The sequence below is a fragment of the Numenius arquata genome, chromosome 11 (assembly GCF_964106895.1).
Source record: "Numenius arquata chromosome 11, bNumArq3.hap1.1, whole genome shotgun sequence".
NCBI lineage: Eukaryota > Metazoa > Chordata > Aves > Charadriiformes > Scolopacidae > Numenius > Numenius arquata.
Window position 1 is genome coordinate 39252608 of NC_133586.1, and position 15116 is coordinate 39267723.

The 15116-nt window shown below is 55.0% G+C and overlaps 1 protein-coding gene across 1 annotated transcript; it reads right to left on the bottom strand.

Annotated features, from left to right (window-relative positions):
• Nucleotides 1-1387: 1387 nt before the first annotated feature.
• SLC6A7 (solute carrier family 6 member 7) lies at nt 1388-14432 on the bottom strand. Its single transcript, XM_074156789.1, has 14 exons — nt 14400-14432; nt 8659-8839; nt 8417-8548; nt 7624-7858; nt 6959-7097; nt 6534-6668; nt 5743-5846; nt 5056-5180; nt 4565-4677; nt 4350-4481; nt 3896-3995; nt 3434-3534; nt 3047-3214; nt 1388-2134 (listed from the first exon to the last, which is right to left on the bottom strand). Exons 1-14 carry the CDS (start codon nt 14430-14432, stop codon nt 1922-1924), a joined length of 1911 nt encoding a protein of 636 aa, XP_074012890.1. The 3' UTR covers nt 1388-1921.
• Nucleotides 14433-15116: the final 684 nt, after the last annotated feature.

A 15116-nucleotide genomic window follows, 5' to 3' on the forward strand; every position in this document is an offset into this window, starting at 1 on the left:
CTCTCCTGGTTGCTCCGGCACATTGTGGCCGGCAGAGACACCATGAAATGCCCGAGCCCGTCACCCACTCCATCACACCATGCAGACCCCCATGTTTGCCCCGCCAGGGCCAGCCCAGCCGGGGCTCCCCAGCCAGCACCCATGGCGATGGCTGGGCAACACCGTGACCTCCTGAGGCCTCCTGCTCGGTAAATAGTGTCAAGGTTAGAGCGAGGGATTCATTGGGGCAATAAATGTTTATGGCAGGCCCTCCCCGCTCCCCAGCCGCCACGGCCTGAACTTTCCATCAGCGACACTTTTATGGCCAGCCTCTAATGATTAACCCGGGGGCTAGTAGCCGAAGGTGCCTTGCAGCACAGTCGTGCTGCCAGAGCCCCAGTTGCCCAGAGAAGTTGGAGCTGAGGGACCCCCGTCATCCCTATGGGCTGCAGCCATGGTGGGGTATGGCAAGGAGGCCACGGAAAGCCATCAGTGGTCCTCCAGGGAAAAGGAAGGGCAGAGCTGGCTGGGAAGGGAGCTCAGCATCCCTGGGCATGGGGAGGTGGGTGGACAGGAAGGGAAGGTGCTGGATCTGGCCCTATGCTTTTGGAAGGGCAATAATTAAATCTCCCCAACCATTAAGGAAACCCACAGCCTTGTGCCAGTATTCACCTTTGAAGCTCAGCTGGTGGTGCTGGACCCAGGGCTGCCACGGCCCATGGGGTTAATAACCCAGTGCACTGGGACTACAAGCATAATCCAGACATAAACATTAATTTTTCTGTTATCCTGGGTTTTTGGCTTTTACCTGACCATGACAGAGATTTTTCAGGACAAAGCCCAGGGAGGCTGTGCCCCCCCGATCCCTGGAAGCCCCCCTGGACATGCCCTTCTTGCATGCTGAGAACCCCCCAAATAACCCACGCAGAGGCTGTGTCACACACTGCTTTTTAATGGCGAGCCGATGGTACACAGGGGAAGGCGCACACAGCACTGGGGTGATGGGGACTGGCAGTGTTGGGTCCAAACAGCCCCATTTAGGAGCTCCCCAGCACCCCCCAGCAGCGCCAGCAGGAGATAGGGTCTCTGGGATATGGGCCCTGGGCTGAGTTACCTCAAAATCATACACTGAAACTCAGCATTTTGCATTTCCCTGGGAAAAACAGCGCCCAGGTTCCCCCCCGCTGAGGGACAGACACAACGTCCAGCTGAGACCTGTCCCTGACCTCCTGCACACATGGGGAACAGGTGACCCAGCCTCTTCCCTTCCTTCAACTCACCCCAGCCCTGCCAGGCACCGTGGGGAAGAGCTGCCCTGACCCACTGAGGTCCCTGGGGATCTACAAGCTTGGAAAGGCCCAAGCTGATTTGTTTATAAAGCATTTTTTTTTCCTTCTAATTTTTTTTTAATTGTGCATTTACTAGGTCAGATTTCTTTAGCAGGACACTGATTTTGCTGGAGTACCTCTGTGTGAACAGAGCGTCCTCAGGGCATGGAGGACATCACAGCCCTTTCCCACATGTGTTTATGGGTTATTGGAGTTGAGTTAAATACACATGAGCAGCAAACAGACCAACGCAGAGGACCTCCTTCTCCTCTTCACCTCCCGCAGCCAGAGCATCCCTGCAGCCCAAGCATCCCTGCGCAGGCAGGGCAGGGCTGGGGCTGAGGGTGGGAGGGGGGCAGCCAGGATGCTTGTACCACACACTGTCACAAGAACGCACAGACTCGTCACACAGCTTGCCACACTGGACAGAAACACCTTGGGAGCACCAGGATGGGCAGCAGGTCCGTCCTGGTGGGCCAGGGAGGTTGCAAGGAGGCCGGCAGAGTTGGCAGCTCCTGAAAGACCCCCCCCAAGCCATCCTGAAGTGCCGCAGTGCAACCTGTGCAAATTGGGGGGGGTAAAATCCCCCTCAGCCCATGGGGTGCTGGGTCCCCTCACATCATGGACTCCTCCTCCTCCTCCTCGATTTCCCGGTCCACCTCGATGGCTGTGTTCTCATAGCTGGTGATGCCTCCGTATTTCCGCATGTGGACCATCAGCGGCTTGGGGGACTGGCTGCCGGCCAGGCTCGCCACATACATGCCAGTCCGGTTCTCCTCCAGCGACGGGCCCCAGTCCATGGCGGGCCGGCTGGCTTGCTGGACTCGCTGTGAGGGGACAGGTGGAGGGAGCATGGCCACCTGGCACCAACACCTACTCTGCTGCCCTCCCAGCCACTCACCCATCCCTCCCAGGAGACTGCAAGAGCCCCCAGTGAGGATGGGATGGGGCCAGAAGCCTTTCCTGAAGCTTTTGGGGAAGGCAGCTCTGTATAAGTACTCTGCTATGGGCTGGGGAAGTTATTATGGTCTGTGAGTGCTGGTAAGGAGGGCTTGCAGGAGCTCGGGGCTATTGTAGGGCTATGGCCCTGTGGTGTGAGGTTAGAGCCACCCAGGCAAGGGGTTAGCCTCAGCCAAGGTGGTTCCTGGCCATGCCACCATGCCCGTGGCTGTGTTAAGACAGGTCATGGCCATCTAGGGCTCCAGAGGATGACCTGCTGCATGGTGAGGGCAGCAAGCTCTGCTGCTTCTGCTTTTACCAGCCTGGGGCGAGCAGCAAAGCCCAGCTGGGGCTGGGAAGGCTATGAGCAGCCAACAGCTCCATAACCCGCTCCCAGGCAAAGCCTTTCAGCAGAGGAATCCTGCCTGTGCTGCCTGCATGGCCCAGCAGCTGCCTTCCTTGCTCTGTCATTGTTCCTGCAAAATGGGTGCAAAGTCCCACATGTCCATGCCTGCCCCACGCTAGGGACAATGTACTTCCCTATCGGGCAAGGCGTAACAGGGATGCACACAGGACTGCCCCTTGGGAAGCAGCATGACTCAGTGCCTGCCTGGCATCACAGGAGGGGATGCTACTGGAAATGCCCTGGGACACACCGTCTCTCACACCCCATGGGTAGCAAGAAGGGATGGGGTCACGCACCTCCAGGAGAGAGGGTGCAGAAATTTCCAGGACAGGGGCTTGTCAGGGGCCTGTGGTCACCCCTGCACGTTTCTGGGGTGCTCCCTAGCACCTCCTACCTCCCACAGTGTGCCTTCTTCTTGGAGCACAGCCACCACCATGCCCACGGGAATCATCAGGCAGGAGAGGACTCCCATGAGGATGCCCAAGACCTCGGCCCAGGCAGGAAAGCGGTAGCTGCCGTACTCAGAGGGCTGGTACTTGATGATGTTGTACACCAGCAGAGCCTGCAGGATGGAAAGAAAGAGAGGTCAGCCCAGAGCCCGCTAAAGGTCTTATGCTCAAAAAAAGGCCTGGAGACCTCCTAGCAGAACCAGAATGGTCCCTGGGGCAGGAGACACCAGCAGAGCAACTTCTTGCAAGGGGAGGTCAACCAGGGATGCTGGCACCACTGCATCTCTCCAACACCATCCACTACAGCATCTCCAACACCCACATCCAGTTACCATCATTGTTGCTGGGGACAGGACCATCCAGCAGGCTCTGAAGTAGGGCCCTGGTTTGAAGCCCAGCATCATGTGGATATCTCGGCAGAACCTCTTCATGCCTGGAGGAGGGAGAGAGACTGGGACTCAGAAGCCATAATCCCTCCCCAGAGCCAGGTGCCTGTACCAGGCTGCCCTGCACTGACCAAAAGCGGTGGTTTGCATCCTCTACAGCAAAGAAGCGTCTCCCCTCCCAGCTGGGAGATGGAGGAAGGGGGGCCCCACCTTAGGCTGTCTGAGGGACCAGGCTCAGCATTCCAAGTATCTCTTAGAGAGGTGAATCCAGTGATGGCCAAGAAGAAACAAGTGGTGGGAGCAGAGGTGTTTCATGCTCCATTGCAAGGTTGATGGCTGCCCTACCACTCCCTCTAAATCCCTCTCTTCATACAGACAGCCTATCCTTCCCTGTGGGGACAACCTTACCATAGACACGTGTCACCACGAGGCAGGTAGTGATCACCACCACCATGAGACCAAAGCCAGCACTGTAGTCATCCAGTAGGACCAGCCAGTACATCCCACCCTGTGGAGGCAAAGCACAGTGGCCAGCATCCCTGTGACCAGCACCCCAATAAACCCCCACCCATGTCCTCCCACTTTTGGGGACACATCCTTTTAGGCCCTTTGGGGGCACGGGGGAAGACACCCTCAGGAGACATTGCTCTCCTTCTGGGGTTGTTGTAGGGACAGGAATAACACGATGTCTCTCCCTTTGGACCTCACATCCCCAGGAAGCCCAGGCTCATTGATTGTGTCTCTTCCACCTTGTTAGCTGATATGAATACACCTGCCTCTGAAAACTCAGCCTCTGCCCTAAGCTCTCCCTAAAATGAGGTCCTAGCTGGTCCCCACAATGCGTCCAGCCCCACACCCTTACCTCTGTTGTGAGAATGAGCCCCATCAGGAAGAGAGCAATGCAGATGACAGCTGAGAAGGAAGCTTTCTTTGGCCGCAGATAATAGGGAAACTCGTCTGTCACTGCCGTAACGATGGTCTCCATAAAAGCAAACTGCACACAAAGGAGAAGAGGGTCCCCTGAGCCCCCCAGGGCTGCCTGGGCACCATGGTTGGCTTGGTGGGCTCTGTCCTTACCTGGCTGTCCAGGCCCAATGTCAACAGCATGAAGAAGAACAGGAAAGACCAGAATGGAGAAAGGGGGAGCATTGTCATGGCCTGGGGGTACACCACAAAAGCCAGGCCAGGACCTAGGGGAGGCAAAGGACAGCAGGGTGAAAAGGGGGTGACAGTGCTGGGCACAGGGGGATGGAGGAGAGGGAGAGGACAACCACAGCAGGGACCTGTGGGGGGTCCTGCAAGATGTGCAGGAGGGGTCCTGCAGCAGAGGGTGGAAAGGTGCAGGAGAACCAACCTGCTCCTTGCTCAGCCCTTTATTAGACATCACTTGATGCTGCTCAAGGTTTGCACAGCAGGAACTGGTCTCCCCTCTTCCCTCCCCCTGGTCAGCTGTGCATACAGCTCCAACCCTCATGCTGACACACTTGGATGCCTTCCATCCTGGAACGGATGCTCCTCAGTGCACCCAGGCAGGGGGTGAAGGAGATTGGGTCTTCGTTTGGCCTCACCTGCTTTTGCCACCTGGTTAACAGGGACCCCAAGCTCCTGCGACATGTATCCCAAAACAGAGAAGATGGCAAACCCTGCCAAGATGCTGGTGATAGCGTTGCCCAGGGTCACTATGAAGGTGTCCCTACAGAGGAGAAAGGAGATGCTCTGAACATGCCCTCTCCATTCCACCCCATACCAGTGCACTGTGGCATTGCCAGCCCCAGGTGCCACAGTAAGGTGACCCAGTATGATTCTCCGCCAGGACCTCTCTTGGCATGTGGTTTCCAGGGTCAAAAGGAGTGTATATCTAATGAAATGGGTCATTTTGCAGGGTTCCTCCCAAGCTTGCTTTCCCCAGTGGAGGGGATCAGCTCAAATGTCCAACACCCAGACTCTCCTGGGTGCAACGGGTACTGGGGACAGGACAAACATGCACAACTAGCCTCAAATATCCTCAGCCTTCAGCATCTGCAGCCCAAAACTTCTGAGCCTGGCACTGTCTTGATGCTTAGGAGAGTTTTCCCTTCCTCTGTCCCTCTTGAGCCTGCGCAAGATGCCAGGTACCGGTAAGGTGCCCAGGCAAGGAACACCACTGGGTGACCATGTGCTGCACCATGTGCTTCTGCTTTCTTTGAACCCACCAGCTGAGGTTTTCATGGCTCTCCCCAACCCATGATTTTTACAAGACAACAGCTGACTCCCACCTGTAGATATTCTGATGGAAGGTGTTGTATGAGGCGAAGGTGAGGAGGCCCCCAAAGCCTACCCCAAGGGAGTAGAAAATCTGCAGGGCTGCCTCGATCCACACCTGGGGGAAGGAAGCAGGTCTGAGGAGAGCAGGGGTTTGGAAATCTCCCCCCTGAGGAAGAGGGAGTTGGAAATATGCTTCCCCAGAGGCCCCCATCTTCTCCAGCCCTCCAGGCATGAGGTCTTTGCCTTTGCTTGCTAGCATGCTCATCACTCATAGTGGGTCAGGTGGCTAGTGGAAGGGCTAACGAGGGCCTTTTAGAGCCAGCCGAGCACAGCACTTGTAAAATTGGTGGTCTCTGCTACCAACACTGCTTGACCCAAGGAAATGCCCCACTCTGCACACCGAGATTGCTTGAGAAAAACAGAACAACCAAATCCACCATGGGCACCCATCGCCACCCCCCAGCCTGTCACAGGGGCTGGGCTAATCCTGCCCATGTTCCTGGCACCCAGGGGAGGTGGTGAACACACCATCCCCTGCATGGACAACCAGAAATGCAGGCACAGGGCTGGCCCAGGTGAGAAGAGCAGTATTGTTCTGGTTTGGGCTCAGGACAAAGTATAGGACAACCAGGACAAGTATAGCCAAGGTGTGAAGCAAAGACAGATTGCTGAGAGGACTGGGAACAACCAAGAGAGAGGACTTTGGGCCACCAACTAAGAGAACCATCTCTGTTACATGCTGGAGGTGGCATGAGAAGGTTCATATTTGTGTCTTGTACAAACTGCATAAGATTCTGCTCACCTTGGAAGACAGCAAGTGATCAAACTGGGGCGTGAGGTAAAACCGGATCCCCTTCCAGGCCCCCTCCAGGGTCACGCCACGAATGAGCAGCATCACCAGGATGAGGTACGGGAAGGTGGCGGTGAAGTACACAACCTGTGGGAGAGCAGAGCCAGCTGGGAGAGCCGGGAGCACGAGCACAGCACAAGCGGTCCCCTCCAGCCCTGTCCTTGGGGTGGAACACCGCATCGCCCAGCATCACCCTGCAGTACTGGGGTCCTTGGGATGCAGCAGGGCCAGTGGTGGCAGCCCTGCCAGTGTCTGGCTGGGCAAGCCATCCCCAAAGTGGCCGGTGTCCAACTGATGTTGTTTATGGGTCTCACTTTCCCAGATGATGCAGGTGGGAATCACTGTAGATTCTTCCAAAGACACCATCCAGTCCTTACCTTGCCAGAGGATTTGACTCCCTTTAGGATGCACAGATAGACGATAGTCCAAGAAAGGAGCAGGCACAGACACAGGTTCCAGCGGATCCTCCCGGGATCCCCAATCCCAGAGCTCCCTTGGATGTGCAGGACATAACGGCTGGAAGGAGAACAGCCAGTGAGGGACACAGGCAGCCCCTGCCTTCTTCCAGAGGCTCTCTCTGAACCTAGCAATGCCTCTGCTGCAAAAAATAACCTTGTCAAAAATCCCAGCAATGAGAAAGCAACAAGGTGCTGGCAGCTATTTGCCGGGGGTAGGGGAGCTGTTGGTGTGATTTCTCCACCAGGCATTAAAGAGCCCAGAGGGAATGTCTGGCGGCTTGAGAGCAAATTCCCAGCCAGTCCAGGCATGGGATGCATTTCAGTCTAACATATCTGCAGGCCAGCAAAACAGCGCTAAACCATGGATACCTCCCGCATCTCAGGGACATGATCCCAAAGGCTAAACTGAGATATTGCCCACAGCTGACCCCAAGAGCCCATCACTGCACCCACAATGCCCACCATGGGTATCCACCATGCCATGAGATGTGTAGCAGAGACCTTCACCCTTCATCCCATCCCCATGCTCTCCCTGTTTGGATGCCAACCATGTTCCCATGGCCAGGTCGGGCTGACCTCTTTACCTCCAGTACTCCTCGCTGGGGCTGACAGTGTTGGTGATGTTGACGGGGAAGGTGGTGTTCCCCGCCTTGATGACGTGGTGGTCCAGGCACAGGTCGGTGTTCCACCAGTTGCCGCAGTGCTGCCAGGGCAAGTCGCTTGTGAGGGATGCAAAGAGGTAGAAGAGAACGTAAGCAATGATCATATTGTAGTAAATGGCCACCAGGGAGACGATGAGGATCGTGCCCATGCCAATGCCTGGAGGAAGGAGAGGGTAAAGAAGGAGTGAGCCATCTCTCCAGAGCAGAGCACATCCAAAACCAGGATCAGACACTGGATCTCAGCAGCCAAATGTTTAACCAGCCAGAGGTTCATCTGGTGGGGGGACCCTCTTATTTCCATTATTCCTTCTGGACATGCCTTCTCTGAATTGATGATCCATTGCATCATACAGATAGTTTTACTCCAACTTAATGTTGTAAGTAAAAGTACTTGATTTGACCTTTTTTTGAATGCCTTATTCTTACCTTTGTCTTTAACAGTCATTTTTGATGCTATATTTTGTACGCTAGCTGGCTTAATATTTTCATACAATTTCTAGAGCTGGTCACGACATTGAGAACCTCCAAAGACCGATAGATCTCATATATATCTTGCAACTACTAGAATACTTAACCCAAAAGTCCAGTCTGATCCACCTTCCCCTGGGATTTAACCTTTGATTCTAACAAGAGCTTTGAGGATCACAGGACAATGCTGATGGTCCATGTCCTCATCAAGCAGCTCTTCTAGAGGCCCTGGGCTTCACTCTCGCACCTTTAAAGAGAGGGCTTATCTTCCAGACAGCGAGTGGCCCCAGGCTGGAGAACTGGCCAAGCGACAGCTCCATGAAGAAGATGGGGATCCCACAGATGGCCAGCATGATGAAGTAAGGAATGAGGAAAGCTCCTGCAAGAAGCAAGAAAAACATCCTAAAAATAACATCTCTTCAAAGACACATCCCACCAGCCCAGCTCAGTGAGGGAGAGATGTGGCCACTCCAAAGGATGCTGGAGTACCTCCTCCATTGGTGTAAGCCCTGTAGGGGAACCTCCAGACATTTCCAAGGCCCACACAGTATCCAATGCAGGAGAGGAGGAAATCAAGCCGCCCCGTCCAGTTCCCTCTGTCTTCCGGGCACTCGGAGCCCAGGTCTCCGTCCTGGCTGCTGGGACTCACCAGGAGGTCTGGTGTCACCGGCTGAATGAGAGAGCAGAGGATGGGAGAGGGGAGATGGGGATCGAGGGAAGGAATGAAAACAGGTAGGAAGAGCAGGAGAGAGAGAAGGAGCTCTGAGAGCTCAGGTGTGTGAATTTGTGACCTCCCAAGACATTTGTCCCCTGAGAACATCCTGTCCCAGCAGCTCTCTGTCACCACCCCAGCTGATGTCCTGCTCTGCTGTTGAGCAAGGGAATGGGATAAATGTGATCCCACATGGCCAGAGCTCCCCTGGGAAAGGCAGGAGGGCCCTGCTTCACCCTGGGAGGGTGATGACCCATCTTGCAACCCCAGTTTCCCAAGAAATCCTTTCAAGAGGCCACAGTAAACTTTCCTGATCTCCTGAAAAGCATGGGCATAAGGACAGCAGGGGAAGAACCACTGCTGGTATGCCAGGAAGTGTGACACCCCAGCTCCACGTGTCCCTGCCATGCCGGGCACTTGGCTGCCATTAAATACTCTGTGCGTTTATTCACGCTTTTCCAACTGCCAAAAGCCTACACTGTGGGGATTTAGTGATGTCCTCCCAGTCGTCCCTGCTGAGAGAGCTCCTTCCAGCTTTCCTAATCTGCCCTGGATCACCGAGGCACAGGCAGATCTTCAGCAGGCAGGGGATTAACACATTCTCTTCCTCCTGCAAGAGGGAGGTGCGAGTCCTGCAACATATTTAGGTTGGGGTCATGCATTGGGAGGGCTCCTTGGTGCTTGTGTGTTTGCATTTATACCAGGTCTGCGGTGAGATGTTTGTTCTACCTGAACTTCCCCAATGCCCTGACCTTGGGAAAGTGGGGAAGGCATCTCTCCTGCCTTCCATTCCACCGGCAGTCACCAAAGCTGAAAACCTCAGCCACCAGCTGCCGGGTGAGAACCCATCACAGATATCCCCTCAGCAAGGCTGGGCAGCAAAAAGAGATGGGATGAGGATCCTGCCTCTGTGCCACTGTGTGTTGTTGTGCCCCCATCTGGGGGTATATCAGGCTTGGCTGTTACTGAGGCACGCTGACAGACAGACGCTGGGGTCCCTGACGACAAGGCACCAGGACCAGGGCAGAAGGGGCCCATTTGGGAACCTTCCCTTCTTCCTGGGCTCTCAAAAGATAAAAGCAGCCAACTCTCTATCCCTGAGTTCGTGTACTTACAGGGAACGAGCCCATGGGACATGGTTGAGGGACAGGAGCTTGGATTTGGAGGGATCATGCAGAACGAGATGTGGGTCCCCCTGCACCCATCTGCAGCAGACCTCTGTCCCCGGGGAGATCAGGCCTGGCTGGTGAGCAGAGCCCAGCGCTGCCCTGCCGCAGCCACCTTCTCTTGTCCTCCTCCTCCTCTCTGGCCGGACTGCAGGATGCTCCTGCTGCTGGTTCCCATGGAGACACAGATCCGTGCCGCCGATGGTGAAGGCTGCAAGCTCCCACCTTTTGCAGGGTGCACCCCACTCCTCCAGCCACCGGCACTCCGGGGCTGCCAGCACGCTCTCGCCAAAGGCACCCAACGTGGAGGCAAAACCTTCCCCAGCTGGCGTGCAAACCCCTCGACGGACAGGACGAGCCAGGGCAAAGTCTTCCCCAAACCAACCCAAAACGCACTAAAGCCCACCATTAAAAGCCCATCCCCGCTGGACGCCACCAGCACAAGGCAACGGCCAGAAGAAAAAGCTTCAGAAACACAGGCTGAAAAGTCAAAGTGTGACCCAAATATAATACCGTTGCTATAAAACCGTTGCTACCTGGCAGCCTTCCCGCAGCGGTTTAACACAGCTCTCCGGCTTAGCAGCTTCTCCAAACCGTGGCCGTGCCTGCTAATTAACCCAGCACACGCAGTGGGCATGACCCATGTGTTTGCGGGCAGCGGCCAGACTGCTCTGCAACATCCAACCCCCAAAGTTTCAGCTGCTAAAACCTGTACTCACAAAGGTCCCTGCCAGGTGGGGACAGGACCTATGGCGTCATCACAATTTGGTCTTCCCCCCCCAAAAAAAAATGCTTCCCCAATCCATTACAGTGCTTGGGGAGCTCTCACTTTCCAGGTTTGCATCTCAGAAAAACAGCAAGGAGGGATGCTGGGAGATCATTAAATCCTCTTGCCTAATTCCTGCACCTCTGCCTGAATCCTAAGCAGCTGCAAGAGGGCACCTGTGAAGCTGCATGATCTGGTGAAATGCAGGTGCCCATCCATCAGGTGTAGGAATCAACACAGAAGCAGCAGCAAAAAGAAAACAAAGGAACCAACCAGGCCCTTTCCAAACTATATGTGGCCTGGTCCCCATCTCAGTCTCCCTCTTCAAAGGCCATGGGATGTAGTTTGTCATCTGTGTCTCAGTGATGACTGCCCCCGCTTTTCATATCTTTAGCTGGAGCTCTGCAGTTTAAATTTTGGATCCCAGGGCAGAAAGCAGAGACTGCTCAGGAGTCAGACTCCAAGGATGGTGACATTGCGGTCCCCATTGAGCAGGCTGGGGAGGAATTGGCCAGGGATGCTGCCGGAAAACACACACAGAGGCTGGTCCATGACTGCAATGCCCAAAAAATGCCCCAGATCATAGCCTTTCCAGAGAAATCACAGAAAACCTGGCCTATTTGCCTGACTTAAAATGAATCGCAAAATGCAGTATTTAAGGATTCCAGCCCAGATTTGTCCCAAATTGCAGAGAGATGCACACCTCACTACTTCAGCCTGCTGGAAATCTCACACCCTGGCTCAATTCCAGCCCTTTTTATAGGATTAATGCTCCCTTTCAGCCTCTGTCATAACAGGAATCTTCTTTTTCAGCAGCAGCTGAAGCGCTCTAGTGCTATGATACTGCTCTAGTGCTTTCCACCGTCAACTGCCATCTTTCAAACTGGGCTCCAGTCTCGCGGTTATAAACAGACGGGGACTAACAGCTCCCTTGGCAACCACATCCTCTTTGATCACGGCATCACTTTCCATTATTCACCAGAAGATGCTCCCAAAGAAGTCAGCAAAGCAAAGGTCACCGAGAAAAAAAAGCACTTTAGTCTCTGCCAAGATAAGAGCCGGCTTCCACGAGGAAATTGCCCTGTGCTAATTATTTTCTGTAAACCAATTTACTTAAACGAGTGCAAAACTCAGCTGCATCTGTGAAAAAAACCCAGCCAGATTAAAGTTACTTTTTCATCATGTTTTGCCTCCATTCAAACCGGCGTTGTGGGGTTGTTTTGTCAGTGTTCTGTGCGTGGATCACAGCCTTTGATTGGGAGAAATGCCAGCCGGTGCCAGATTTCCCCCCTGCAGATCCCAGCCGTGTGCGAGCACAGCACGTCTGTAAAGTGTGAGTCACTTCAGATTAGTTTGAATTGCTGGTTAATCTCTTCGAGAAAAAAAATAATAAAACGAGCCTGAAAATTAATTCAAACGTAATATGCCTTAGAAAGTGAAGTAAATAAAGCGTCTCTATGGTGTGGGAGAGCCCCTTGAAGGGCTGCGCTAACCCCAGTTTTCCCCAGTACGTGCCAGAAGAGGGAGCAAGCGATGCTGGAGCCAGCACCGGGTGTTTAGGCGCTGGAGGTTTCTGAGGCTGGAGCAAACTCATTACAGCGATGTCCAGAGCACAGGGAGCACGCAAAGCTGCAAATGCTTATGGCCTTTCATCCAAAAACCCTGAGGAAGGAAGGTTGGAGGCAGTTTGAGGCGGAGGAGGGCAGTGGCTCAGGCAGGAGGATGCTGCTGGACTTCCTGGCTGGGTATGGGGAAGGGCAGCCCAAACCCTGGCTCCCACCACAGTCCTCAGGGGGCTTTAGCCCTTTTCTACCAAATAACCCCCTAAAAGAAAATAAGCAAACAAATAAAAAACATCCACTCAGCTCTTGTGGAAATACTGTTATATGCAAAAGCCAACCTGAAATCCTTAGAGCCTGAGAAAGATCTTCTCTATTAGAGAGGAATTTCCATATGTCTAAAACATGTCTGGTGAGAAGGCTTAAAAATCCCGGCTCACCGATGGGAAGCGGATCATAATGAGAGAGTGAGGAGGCTGTTGGGGTCCTGAGGCTGGCGCAAACTCCATCGACCACCACTGGCTCTGGGCAAGCCTGATGCCAGTGTCAGACATGGTGGTCTCAAGGTGCCGGGGTGGCTGCGAGGACCAGCTTCTCCATCTGGAGCTCAGCAAGAGTATTTTAGGGTAATGAAGGACAGCAGGGGCCTGAACAGTACCAGCAATGGGGAAAATAACTCGGAGACATCTGCTTTTCATTCCAGCTGATCGCTGTGGGACTAAATGAATTCCTGAATAAATGTTAAAGAGGATCACCAGCAGCAGAGAAATTCTTTCAAGTATCTCAGAAAGCCTTTGGAAGGGACAAAGACAACTTTTAATGGATCTTGCAGTCACAAAGTCATCTGAAAAAACAATTTGTAGGAAAAAGAAGGAGAAGGAAGAGCCAGACGATGCCTCCAAACAATGGTGGAGAAAGGTTGGCAGCCCTGAGGTTGCCAGGGCCATCAGATAGCTGCTGGCTTTCACCAAGCCACTACTGGCTTTTTTACATCATGTCCCAGTATAGGAATTTCCTGGCAGGGATGAAACTCTCCTGAGTTGTCATTCATCCGAAGGCTGGCACAGGTTGGAGTTGCCCTGCCCTGTGGTTAGTGGGCATGGCTTGGCAGAGGGCAGAGCCCGAGGGTCTCACAGCTCTGGGTCACTGCCTGGCATGTTCCAGGAAGGGCTGACCCACCAGCAGCAGCAGCGTGTCCCTTGTGGCTGCCAGCCTCTGCCACCCCACATCTCTGTGTCCCCATGTGGGATGGGCACAAGAATGGTCTTGGTCCCCAGCACAGGGGGAGATGGGGACCCAGAGAGTCTGGTAAGAGCAAAGTGGTGGTGGAGGGGAGCCGAGGATAGAAAAGCCTGAAAGCTGGGTTTAAAAAGTGTTTCCAGCAGGATATAAAAAGGGTGTCTAGCTCTGCCAGCTGCCAAAGGGCACCAGGTGGTTCAGGGTCCAGCACTACCCTGACCCCTTTAATTCCTATGGAGGAGGAGGCAATCCCAGCTGCAGGTGGGAAGCCACTGTCCAGCCCCCTGTGCTCATCCCGGTGAGGTGGGGGGAACCCCTCAGCACCCCCTGGGACCAGGCAGTCCCCAGGGGTGGTGGGAGCAGCATCCCCAGGAAGCCCCACCGCAGGGAACCAGCTCTGCCCCCGGGTGCCCACTCACAGCCACCCGACAGACACAACACGAATCCTCGCTGTCAGCCCCCGCTCGCAGGGGAGGGATGGGAGAGAGCCCCCCACCAGCGGGAGTGGGCAGCAGGCAGCTCTGCCCACAGCACAGGGCCTCTGTGGTCCGCTAATTGCAGCGAGGCAGGAGCAGTCATTACGAAATGCCCCCCATCCCTCTCCCCATGATCCCGCTCCGGCCCCACGCACGCACACTATCCCCGTTTGCAATCCCTGCCAGGGAAAAGTCTGTCGGCAGCACATGGAGGCTCCCTGGGCTGGGGATCACAGGGTGATGGGGATGCTGTGCCCCCCACTCCCCATCTCCCAGCCCTGGGGGGCACCCCCGCTCCATCCCGGCTCTCACCTCCCGGAGATGCTGCTGCCGAATCTTCTTCATCCCAGAATCCTGTTGCTATGCGCTCCCCGCTCTGACACTTTCTCCTCTCGCTTTCTCCGGTGATAGGGAGGGAGAAGGGGGAGCGGGCGAAGCGATGACAGGCAAGGAGGGGAGCTACTCTCCTGCCGGCAAGGCTGGCAGGGTGTGGGGGGAGGCAGGGGGGTCGGGGGGAGATGGGCTGGAGGAAAGATTTGCCTGGAGTTGAGGATGGCTGCGTGCTGAGCAGGGAGGGACCAGGGGACGGCTCTCGGCAGGCTGGAGAAGGGATGTCTGTCAAACGCACCCCTGCCAGGAGGGGGGTCCAGGACTTCAGCCCCCCACCGGGGCAGTGAGGAGGAACTGCTGGTGCCTTACTCATGCCATGAACACATCAGGTCTCCCTAGGGATGGACCTGACCTTGCAGGCACCCTGCTACTGGCCACCCCGGGGCTCTCACGTGCCCCAGGCAGCGGTGGCAGCAGAACAAGTGCAGATCCCAGAAGCTCCCAGCATCTTTCTCTCTGACTCTGAGATTATTTTCTTATGGCAGGACACAGCTAGAGCCTGAGCAGATCAGAAGTGGCTTCCTCCTGTGCTGCCGGAGCCCAGTCCCCAGCTCAGGGGCAGGGGATGCTCAACAGACAACGGTCACTTCACGTAGGACCAGCACATCCCACTGTGCTGGGGGCAAGAGAGATCCATGG

What these genes read in the sequence shown, in the direction of transcription:
- SLC6A7 (XM_074156789.1), bottom strand. Translation starts at nt 14,432, where the DNA reads ATGAAGAAGATTCGGCAGCAGCATCTCCGGGAG. An exon ending in CATTGGGCCTGGACAGCCAG is followed by an intron (nt 4,482 to 4,564) that starts GTAAGGACAGAG and finishes CTTTGTGTGCAG; the next exon opens with TTTGCTTTTATGGAGACCAT. An exon ending in AAGAAGGCACACTGTGGGAG is followed by an intron (nt 2,135 to 3,046) that starts GTAGGAGGTGCT and finishes GTCCCCTCACAG; the next exon opens with CGAGTCCAGCAAGCCAGCCG.